Source organism: Zerene cesonia, chromosome 16 (genome assembly GCF_012273895.1).
Source record: "Zerene cesonia ecotype Mississippi chromosome 16, Zerene_cesonia_1.1, whole genome shotgun sequence".
NCBI classification, from domain to species: domain Eukaryota; kingdom Metazoa; phylum Arthropoda; class Insecta; order Lepidoptera; family Pieridae; genus Zerene; species Zerene cesonia.
Genome location: NC_052117.1, coordinates 7,271,202 through 7,282,894, shown reverse-complemented (window position 1 = coordinate 7,282,894; position 11,693 = coordinate 7,271,202). Strand labels below are relative to the sequence as shown.

The window sequence follows — 11,693 nt, the reverse complement described above, 5'->3', positions numbered from 1 at the left end:
TTGTATTTAATGATAATTATAAAAAAAAAAACTTGCCCTCTGAGTATATTAAAGAAGTCATAATTTATAACCACATCAACAACTCGGTAATTCTTTATTAATATTTAGAAAGAAATAAACATAACACTACCAAATTTAATTTATAAAAGCATCAATATATATCTTTGAGCTGACCTACCTTCATGAAATGGTACATATATCAAAACTATATCTTCTGTAACTTCAATTATATCTTCATATATCGTGTAATGAATGTAATACAAATTTATCGTTCCTTCGAATTTAGATAATCGGTAGTAAAAATCTAGTCAATAAACATTAGGTAGAATTGAATTTCTCATTACAAGGATATTAATTAATTACGCGTTTCGTCCAAAAATATTTATTATTTACATTATGTATAGGATTTAATACAATTTTAAGTCGCTACGAATAACGCACATGAAATATTCTATTGTATAAATCGTTTCTGTTTTGTGTTATTGATGTTTGAATAAATATGTGAAGTGACAGTAATATGGAAAATATTAAAACATGCCAAGTAATTGTAGATGTACTTTCGCGCTCAGTAAAGTATAATTTAACGTTTATATTCGGTGGGATTATATATCTTTTACCATTGACTTACTTTGAAAAAATCTTTGTTAACAGCTGATCTTTTCATAACTGTAGCTAAACCTTATATTCAAAAGGTTCAGTATCTTGTAATTTTTCAATGAAACCCAATATAGAATTTTATATAATATGTTAATTTCTTTAAACATATTGAGGATATTATCCTATGTCTTAGCAATTTCTTTAACTATGATACGTAGAGGACAGATCTGACTAATGCTAAGAATTTTTTAAATATGTACATTAAATCGATACATTTTAATAAATTGTTTAATTTTAAATAGAATATAAAGCATTTTAGAATAGAATGTTGCATTGTGAAAGGTTTGGACACATTTCATATGAACAGAGAACAAACAACAAAACATGAGCGTGGAAGTATGTAAGATGTATAATGTATATATCATATTATAACCATTAATAGCAAAGCAGAATAGAGGAACTGCATAATGAATATGATAAAGTAAAATTTTTACCTATGCTCCTACCGTAAAGAAATATAGCTTAAAAAACTAATTAAAACACGCTTTAATGATGGAATCAACATAATTGTCTCACTTGTTCTTATACAAAGTATACGAGAGGAAATTATTTAATCCCGGCGATCCCAATCAGGATAATAAGAGGAGCTAGTGAAATTCTTGTATTGACACATATCCTTGATAATTGTACAAAGTTTTTATTTAAAACGGCCAATATAAATTGTTAAGTTAACAAACAAACAAATTGTAAATTTACTTGATTTTCTCGTACTAAGAAGCACCCATAAAAGGAGAAGATTTGGAATCAAATTACTCACATTTATTCTGCATCAGTGACGTTCTTCTATTTTGCTTTGCAATAATAAATAAGTTGTAGTTACATTGGATCTTCTCTTACCAAATATCATTCTGATTGTTTCTTTGTAACTGTTATTTGGTAACCCACTGTAACTTCAACTGAAATCGTTTACAACGATGTACTACGAAATAAAAACAATAACTCGAAAACGTGTTTTATTAAGTAACTTCCAGTTTGAAACTCTTTAGCATCAGCTCAGTAGGTGGAGGGCCATCATGGTGAACACTGTTAGTTTTAATATACCTGAAAACATAGGTGCCTTACTTATTGTATTGTAGTAGAAATACGCCCCGACTCCCCCTGGGTAGTCATTTATCGTAATTTTTTTTTTATGTCATAGCGGGCAGCTGAGGTGGTGGTTCGCTTGATGGTAAGCGATCACCACCGCCCATAAACATTCGCAAAGGTAGTACCTCTGTGAATGCGCTGCCCGCTTTTATGGGGTAAGGGAAAAGGAAAGGATTAACGACTGGAAAGAAGGAATGGACTAGGACGGGTGAGGAAAAGGAAACGGGCCTAATAACTGAAAATATATAAAAATAATATAAAATACCCTATGCCTGAAGTTGGATCAAACTGCACATGGTGTGCAAATTTGATTAAAATCGTTTGAGTAGTTCAGGAGTCCATCGCGGCCAAATGTGATACGTTATTTAAATATATAATTCTTTAAGGTAATACACTCGCATAAAGTATTTTAGCCCATGTTATCAGACCCATTTATTAATTAATAAACCATGATCAAATACCAATAATTCGGAATAGCTCTTTTATTTAAGTACTTTTACAATGATAGTTACTTGGTTACTGAATAAAGTAGTTGTGAATAAATTATAATGATGAATTAATTATTGACAATTAAAATCGAAAAATCTCAAAGGTAATTACCGCATAAGCTTTCAGCAGAATTATATACAGCTGCTTTTCCCTTAATAGTCTCGTTATTCGATTTCACTTCGGGCAGGCAAGTAGCTGTAGACGAGAGATCAGATCGAGTGAAGGATAGCGTGGACCAGGACTGCCAGAGCTTGGATGTTGCGTTCCAGTCCCGTTTCGAAAAATCTGCTTGCACCTGTAAGGGACTTTGGTTTAATTTGAATAGTGGTAAGGGCAAATTTTCTGTGTAGTGCGATAGTTTTTAGTATACCTATCTATTCTAATAATATAAAGCTGAAGAGTTTGTTTTAGGAACGCGCTAATCTCAGGAACTACTGGTCCGATTTGAAAAATATTGCAGTGTTAAATAGCCCATTTATTGAGCAAGGCTATATGTGTACCACGGGCGAGGCCACGAAGGACGGACCGATCATAACTTTAAGAAAACAAGAGAGCTTACAGGCAACATATAAAATAAATAGACAATTAAAATGTGTATTGCTTATTAAATAGAAGGAACAACGAGAACCAAAACCTTTAAAGTTGTTTTTACAAGAACGAATAATCTGTACTTACGGACCCTTAAGAATTAATATTATAACCTTTATAAGAGCATAGAAAATAACTATTTTTGTCTTCAGAAAAGCAGTTAGGATGTATTTGACGTTAATTATCTTACAAAATATCTTTTTCAAATGGAAGAGAACCAGGCCATCCTAACAGTGATATTACATCAGCCATTTTTGTCATACCTTATCACCACCAACATTCCACAACAAAGATGGCGCTGGGAGTCCAGTAGATGAACAGTTTAAAGTCACTCGAGGAGATGTGGGGTCTTCAGGGGATTTCACGTGTAGCACGGCGTCAGATGGTGGCACTGTAAATGAATAATAATAATTTGATATATACCATTATTAAACTTATTGGTATATATTTTTTTCATTATGGCATTAATATGCCTATAAACGTATTAAAAATCTTAAAGAATAAAGGAAATATATCCAATTTCTTATAAGGCGGACTTCGAACCCGCTTCCTTCGCTGATGAGGGCTACGCCTGACCCTCCCACCGCATTAAGTGAATTCCTCTTATTCTTCCGGTTTAATGTTAATTTTTAATCTTCTTGTTTAATTTGTCTATCTTATTCGTCAGTTAAAATGATAAATTTTAAATAAAAAATATGAAGTCAATTTCAAAATGTGTTAAGATGCTCTATCAATGAATTTATTAATAAATCATGAAACTGGTCCTTAATCTGTAATCGAATAAACGTAAACATATTTGTTGGAAGTTTAAATCCGCAGGTGGAAAACTAGAACTAAGCTTATAATAAGCTATTATAATAGCGATTTATAATAATAAAATACTATAAATCAAATCGTTCTACGTTTCGTGCAGTGTAGTTTGTATGCAGTTGTTGTTGTGCAGTTTCTCTTCCTTATTTCTAAGGAGAGAAAATGCAAAATATTTGTTTATTAATTTAAGGTGAAACATATTATTTGTAACAAGAGTTCGGACTTACAAAAGGTCACATGTGATATGATAATATTGAGGAATAGAGTTTGTAGATTTAGACTCTTGGTAGGAGACCTGTTAACTTTTTCAAAACGTTTTAAATGGATTATTTTGTGCTTAAGTTAATGCAATTAACGACTATTTGCAATCTATACAATCAACCCACAAGTAAATTAATTACATGCTTTATGTAACTCTTTTATACCGATATCTTCCTTCTCAAACTACTTTCAGATTGCCTGAATATGAGTTTCTTTAAATGGAAGGTCTTATGTCTTGACCTCGTAGTGTGTAGTTTTTGGTAGCGTTGAACTGAATTCAATGTGATGAACGAAAAGATAAGTTGGCCTACAGTTTAGAAATAGGTTACAGCGATGATAGCACCCGGGAGACGTATACTCATACAAGTGAAGTGCATTTAAGACCCGAGAGAGGAATAGGGAAATTTTATGGATATTTCGTTACGCTCTGCTTCGAAAAAAATCGTCCTAAGAAAGAATTAAATTAGAAAATATAATAATTGTGGAATATAAAGATACTGGTAAATTTATGGCTTCATCCATTCTGATTTTTATGAGATATTTGACAAAGAAACTGGTGGGTCGCCGGATTGTCAACTTATACCTACTATAACTGAACATTTATTCAAAGGCACATGCATCTGTCACGAGCCCTAAAATATTGAAATATCATAGCAAACCGTTCAGCGGTCAGCCGCGATTCAAAGTCAAGCATTATATTACCTCAATATTCCGTAGTACTATTTAACACCAATGTTCTATGAATTTTGCGGTAAACACCGCGTGATTTGTATCGAATAGACCACAATACATTAAATCAATCGTATACGGTCTGCGGTGCTAAATATAAATAATTAGGTGAGCTAATTGTATTTAGTTACACTAAATTTTATGGACATATCGATGGAAGACGGCCTTTGAGGGATTATTAATAGTGTTATATAATTTAAATGCTTTGTGTAAATGAAAAATATTTTATAGTTCATATAGAAAAAAGACGATCTCGAGGCGAGATTCGAACCCGCGTCGAAAATCTCGCCTCGTGATCGATTTTTTCGATTTATGGTCTCATATAAATTTATATTAAATAATATGTAATAATACGATAGTTTCAAGATACAAAAAAAAAACACAGCCAAATATAGAAGACCAAACTTCCTAAGACCTTCTTCCCCTTTTTATTGGTGGTCGGTAAAAAATTTGGTATAACATAACAACGTCGGAAGCAGATGAACATGATATTATCTGTTGCTAAGATTTTTTTACTTTTTAACATTTATTTAAATTGAAGGCCCAAAATAACTCTGCTGAGAGTTGTGTTCCCATTAATTTAAAACTTGAGAAAATTAAAACAAAGATCTTGTTACTACCGGTGTATTTTTTTTATAACTCTTATAAGTTTTGAACTCTCCTACATCGTATCATGTTAACAGTGGGGCCCTGTGGACTGATTTTTCGATGTCAGTCCACTGGGCCCCACTGTCTAAGGTTCAAAATCAGACGAGCGTGCAACAAATAAATTGATATTTAAACGTATCTATCTGTACATTCTTCACGAAACGATGAATGAAAACATCGTGAGGAAACCGAAGAAAAATGGAATCAAAAGTTTATCCACATGTGATATCTCCAAACCCACACTTAGCCTACGTGGTGGATTCGGGCCTGAAACAAATATGGGCTGACGATGATGATGATTTATTTTTAATGAGAGTAATCAATCATCTTGTTTACTTATCCATTACTAGCAAACCCGGCAAACGGTCTTCTGCCTACTTCTTATCATTTAGGGTTATAAAAAATAAATGTTGGCTGATTATCGGACTTAACCTAAAATTTCATTTGAATCGGCCCACCCGTTTCGGAGGAGTAAGGTAACTAACATTGTAACACGAGAATTTTATATATAAGTTTATTTTTTTCTCACAAAGAAGGCTTTAAATATAATTCGCCTTAGCTTCACTCGGACTGACACCGAAAAATAAGAGAACATAGGATGTCACTCGGTCTGATCAAAGATCTGATCAGTTATAAAATATATTTATACAATACCTAGTCGAATAGTTTTTGCGTTAAATCGTAACAAATAAGCATAATTTTCGCTCTCATAGCTATTCGTATCTATCATCAAAAGGGCTGAGCAAAATATCAATACAATTAATTCGATTATAATTCTAGGGCGTAAGGTCGTAATTTAATAAGTTTGGAAATGTCTAAATGCTCTAATGATTAAAATAAGATTATAAGGCTTTACAAGAATGATATTGAATGAAATGGAGAATTAAAAGTGTTAAAAGTTTTTATGAAAGTATAAATTTATAACTATACTAGCCGCGGTTTCACCCGCGTAAGTCCGTATACCGTAGGAATATCGGGATAAAAAGTTGCCTATATGTTATTCCAGTTGTCCAGCTGTCTACGTACCAAATTTCATTGCAAACGGTTCATTTGTTATTGCGTTAAAAAGCAACAAACACACACACATCCTTAAAAACTTTCGCATTTATAATATTAGTGGGATTAGTAGGATTTACGACTCGATGCATTTCCTACAAGAAGTAAAAGTCATCTCTTAGTAGTAACTCGGTAAAATGTGAATCGAGACAGCTGTCTAGCTTGAATGATGGATTAACTAAGGGGTAATGTAGAAGTGCAATTGTTATTGCGGAGAAATGATGATTAAACGCAAAGAGAACTAAGCTTCATATATGAGGGCTAAAGCCCGAGGTAATTACCTATTTATGGTTTCAATTTCATTCAATATATGTATATGGGAGGTTAAGAATTCAGAGCGACTGAGAATATAAAATTTATGTCACAGAAAGAGATATCAATCCTAAATCTACTTCATTTAAATGTATTCTTGCTATGTATGAGACAGTTTAACTCGGGTTTGTTAAATAAAGTAGTTGTAATATACTATAAATTCGCTTTCAACATAAAGTCATGTAAAGGCTACACAATATCACACTTTGGAAAACAATGAACTTAATTTTCAATATAGGGCTTAATTTTGAATAATAAACATGCACTTACCTAATACTCTGACATAAAAGTCTTTCTTGCCAATTCTGAACATTGGTCGTTCGCCGCTCACTTCACATGTGTATGTGAAATCATACACCGGTGGCTGGTAAGGCTCTAGGATGAGGGTACACTTCCCCTGTTGCCCCCTGTCCGCTGTTGTGGTACAATCCACGTTCATGAAGTTCTCTGGCGTTCGAAATACTTCGCTTCGAGAGGTCCCATGTTTCTGGAAGTTTCAATGGGATAAGTGTCTTTGATCAAGCTTGTTAAGGATATTTATTTTGTTGTACACATTATAAAATTTAAATTTTTGTTAATACATCTATATATCTGTAACACAACTTGTTTTTTAATGAACGAAATCTCGTCTTAATTTTATTGATCCTATTCTTACTCTAACATAATATTATGTTTGACTTCCAAACCACTAGCTAAATGATCAATTTAAATGCTTAATTGTGGGCATCCCATCTATTTAGACTATCATACCCTCTTACAATAAGCAGGAACCGACAGTGGAAGACGGATGAGACGTATTAGGCACTTAAAAACTGAATAAATGATGGCCCCAAAGATGCTACAAAAGAACTCAATTAGAAAATGTTTCTTTTGCCGGAATAATAAAGTTGGAGTCAATTATATTTAAAGCTCTTGAGTAATTTAGCTTTTTGTGATATTTATATAATTGTTAGGTAATTAATTATTGACGCGTGTTTCTTTAATTGGGCAAGATAAAAACATTCGTGAAATCTGAGAATCGATTTTGATACTTCGCCGTAGTTGACGTCGGTTATTTTGGTTATTTGTTTACTTTTGATCCCGTTTGCGCCCGTAGAGTGTGCTTATACATTATAACTACGTCTGTCCATCTATTATGGCGGCTTTTTTTATAGCGGATATACCCACATGACGGAGTGATTACTAAAAATACTGTAGCACATTCACATTATCATCACGTGACGTGTGTCCTGTTTCTTCCATTAAGAATGGTATATAATTTGTGGGAGTCGAGGACGCTTCGGAACGTTTTGGGCTGCTCGCACCGGGGTATAACCACACTCTCACAGAAGACCGGCGTGAAATAGTGGCATGCCACTGTGTTTCGTATGGTGTGGGAGCCGGAGGCTCGTTTCCTTTTCCTCACCCATCCAAGTCCAGTCCTTAATCTTAATTCTTTACTTATCTCTTATCCCTTTAAAGCGGGAAGCGCATGCGCGGAGGCACTACCTTTGCGAATGTTCATGGTGATCGCTTACCATAATACAAACCGCTAGCTCAGTTTCTCGCTGTGACATAAAAAATAAATATAGTTATCCTCTAAATCCTCAAAAAGAATGCCTCCAACTTACTTCTGGTCTGAATATCATAAATTGCTGGCCATTATTGTACAGACGCACGGACTGCAGAGTGTCGTTAGGCAAGGTCTGCCAACCGCAAGTCACCTCCCAACCCAGATCGGTTTTCCATTCTCCGATAACATTCACATCTATAGCCTGACTTGTGAATACGCCAACTGTAAATAGATATACAATTATTATGTTTTTATGTAACTGAATCATTCACGATAGATTTTGACCTCAAACGGATCAAGTATCGGTGAATTACAGTAATTTAATGAACTTATCTTATTATTCTGATTAGGTACGTTAAGCTTAAATAATCATTTTAATTATTCTTAGGTATACTATAAGTACACTTACTTACAATTTAGTGGTACATATTATTCATAATCATATACCTATTTATTTTGTAAAACGTAAAAGATTGTCTCTGCAAATTGATAGGAAAAATTGTGTTTTAAAGTTATATTTAGACCATGTTGTATATATTATTATTTGTTTATTAATAAACAGATATTATTAAGTTGGAAAACGTTATTATATTAAAAAACAAAATCCATCGAAAAACATCATCAAATCAGTTATTCTTTTACATTCATATTTTTTAAATAAAAGCTGATGTTGCCTTATCTAATTATACATTGCCGCCCAAAGCCACATATAAATAACGAAATTAATTTTTAAAAATTAAGCCCTAAGTATGGCTTAGCATCCCTTGCATTTTAGAAAGAGCTTTATTTACATAAGTAAATCGTTGAACCGGCGGGGAGTGGATTAAGTAATTAATTATGGAAATGTGTTAGTATAAATGTGAATGTATTATTACTATATACCGTCACGCGTTGTGTGGCCGCACCTTTATCCAATGGAGGCAAATTACAAATTCAATTCATACGGAATATTTTCATAAACAGTTTACTGATATTTAATTGAATTTGTTACATGTAATATCTGTTACCTTCTTTGTTATTGTATATATACTTTTGATAGGACACAGTCATCATGTATACATGAATTTGATTATTGACATGGAAACTACATATATAGACCTTTTTCGTAATAATTCATTAAAAAATGGAGACGCTTTTATTACTAATTTTTTTCTATAATTGGATTAAGTACACTCTAAACTTAATAAAGGTACAGAATTTATAAAATTTTACACACATCAAAATAACTGGATATTTTCAATCGCCTTTGCAATTGGTTAATGAAAGTAATTTTGGAATATTCGAAAAAACGTGAAAATTATTATATATTTATAAAATGCATATTTAAACATAACATTCACATTGGTAGTAAATAATGAATCACAATTACATTTAATATCAGTTTTAATCGAAGCATATTTGTTCATCTGACTGCACTAACACATCACCCCACTTATATCATAGGTGATTGAACCCAAGCGGGCGCGTCGACTCTATTTCATTTTTTTAAATTAGTCAAATTACTAAAGTTACGAGACATGATGGTATTTCATTAATTTTATAAATACTTTGACTTTCTATTGTCCAAAGATTTGGACTAAAATTGTATTAAAGTTTTTAATATCTGGAATAAAATTAATTTACAATAAACAGATAACTAACTCTCAATAGAGTTATTTCAAAGAAATTTGTAAATAAGAGATATGATGATGATAATATACTGACTTTGCTTAAAAATTTCCAAAGTTTTATATAACTTCCCACTTAAAACAAAACCATTTTAAAAATGATAACGTAAATATTTCAAAAGCGACTCATAGAACCAACGTAGCTGAGTAACTTCTTGTAAATTTCTTAATATGCTGAATTGGATGCGTCGCTCCTTAATACTTTAATGTATCATATTTAGGACGTCGCATGTTGTGATACTCCAGCCATTAGTAGATGACTAAACGGTAGCAGTTTAATTAAAAGCGATGTAACTTTAATACTTTAGAATATTCGATACACGTGCGTCTTAAAAGATATAAATACCATAAGTATCTTAGTAAATGGTACCTAAAAATATCCGAGACGATCCTAACAAATATACAGAGGTACTAATGAGTTCATTAAGAATACAGAGATGTTTATTGACTTTTATTCAGCACTAGCTTTCCGTCAAAGAAAAAGATAGAAAGTCCGAGACTTTCTTCGCCTTGTTCCCGTATCTGTTAGCTTTCCGGGACAAAAGCAATCCTGGAAAGCTAACTAAAAGCTCATATGTCCTTTCACAGGTCATAAACTATAAATGAACTAAATCGAAATCGGTTTAATCGTTTGGGCGTTAAGAAGAGACAACATTAGTAAGGATCACACTAATATTATTAATGTGAAAGTTTCTTTGTTTGGATGTTTATCCATCAATCACGTTGAAACTATTGAGCCGAATCTGATGAAATTTGGTATACATAAAAAGTGTATGTGCTGACTTGGGTGACAGGATACTTTTTATCCCGATTAAATGCTCCCTTGGGTTAAAATACAACACTTGATATCCGTTCGCATCCGGGACGAGCGTCTATTATTATACTCACATTCTCTTTAATAAACTCGGGTTCTCTTCAATATACTCGCTTTATTCAAGAGAACCTTATGGGTTTTTTGCATATTTTAATTTTGATTCAATTTCCACTTTACCCTTAAAACAATGTAGTGGCAATATTTATATCTATAGGTACACTGTGAGAATCCTTTACCAGGGTATGGTACATCTCAAGCCACACTGTTATGTTTCCGTGTCTAAATAACATAGGTATATTTTATCACAGACTGCGAGCCTCTCCAGAATTCAATAAATTGACAAAGCCCAACGATAATGTATCGTACTTGTGATTGAAATTCATTAATTACAATTAATTGTAAATCGAATAATGTATGTGGCGTAGTATTTGTTTTACTGTATTGTTCGAATTTAAATCATTAACTTGTTTAAAAATATGTTTATGGAATTTGTGAATGAAGAGTTAGACGCATAAGCAAAACTTCTTACCAATACATTGTTTTATACATATTTCGTCAAACAATAACGTTCTTTAAACATATGCCTGTATAAAAACATAGCTTGTCCATGTTTAATTAGAAGTTATTTTGTTTTATCAATTTAAGAGAAATAATAACGTGCATCTAGTGCCGTTCTAGTAAGGCATTCCCTTTGCTTATAATCAACTACGTCTCCCTTTGACAATCTGAAGGCTCGGATGCCCGCTTGGCTTTAAATTAAACCAGGATACGTATAATTAGATGTCTGCTCGCAATATTGATTCAAGTAACAAGTAATTGCAATTGTTCATCCTACTAATATTATAAATGCGAAAGTTTGTTTGTTGTTCTTTCACGCAAAAACTACTGAACCGATTGCAATGAAATTTGGCACGTAGACAGCTGGACAACTGGAATAACATATAGAAAACTTTTTATCCCGATATTCCTACGGGATACGAACTTACGCGGGTGAAACCGCGGGGCGCAGCTAATACTTGATAAA

At 32.7% G+C, this 11,693-nt stretch overlaps 1 protein-coding gene across 1 annotated transcript in view; it reads right to left on the bottom strand.

The window, feature by feature from the left end:
• Positions 1 to 366: 366 nt before the first annotated feature.
• The window catches only part of LOC119832871, an 18,663-nt gene continuing 7,336 nt past the window's right edge, over positions 367 to 11,693 (bottom strand). Inside the window, exons 2-6 of the mRNA XM_038356671.1 lie at positions 8,247 to 8,410; positions 6,907 to 7,123; positions 3,084 to 3,211; positions 2,344 to 2,527; positions 367 to 1,698 (exon numbers count right to left, since the gene is read on the bottom strand). Of these exons, the coding sequence (XP_038212599.1) occupies positions 1,646 to 1,698; positions 2,344 to 2,527; positions 3,084 to 3,211; positions 6,907 to 7,123; positions 8,247 to 8,410 (746 nt within the window). The 3' untranslated portion in view covers positions 367 to 1,645. The remainder of the gene's footprint in view (positions 1,699 to 2,343; positions 2,528 to 3,083; positions 3,212 to 6,906; positions 7,124 to 8,246; positions 8,411 to 11,693) is intronic.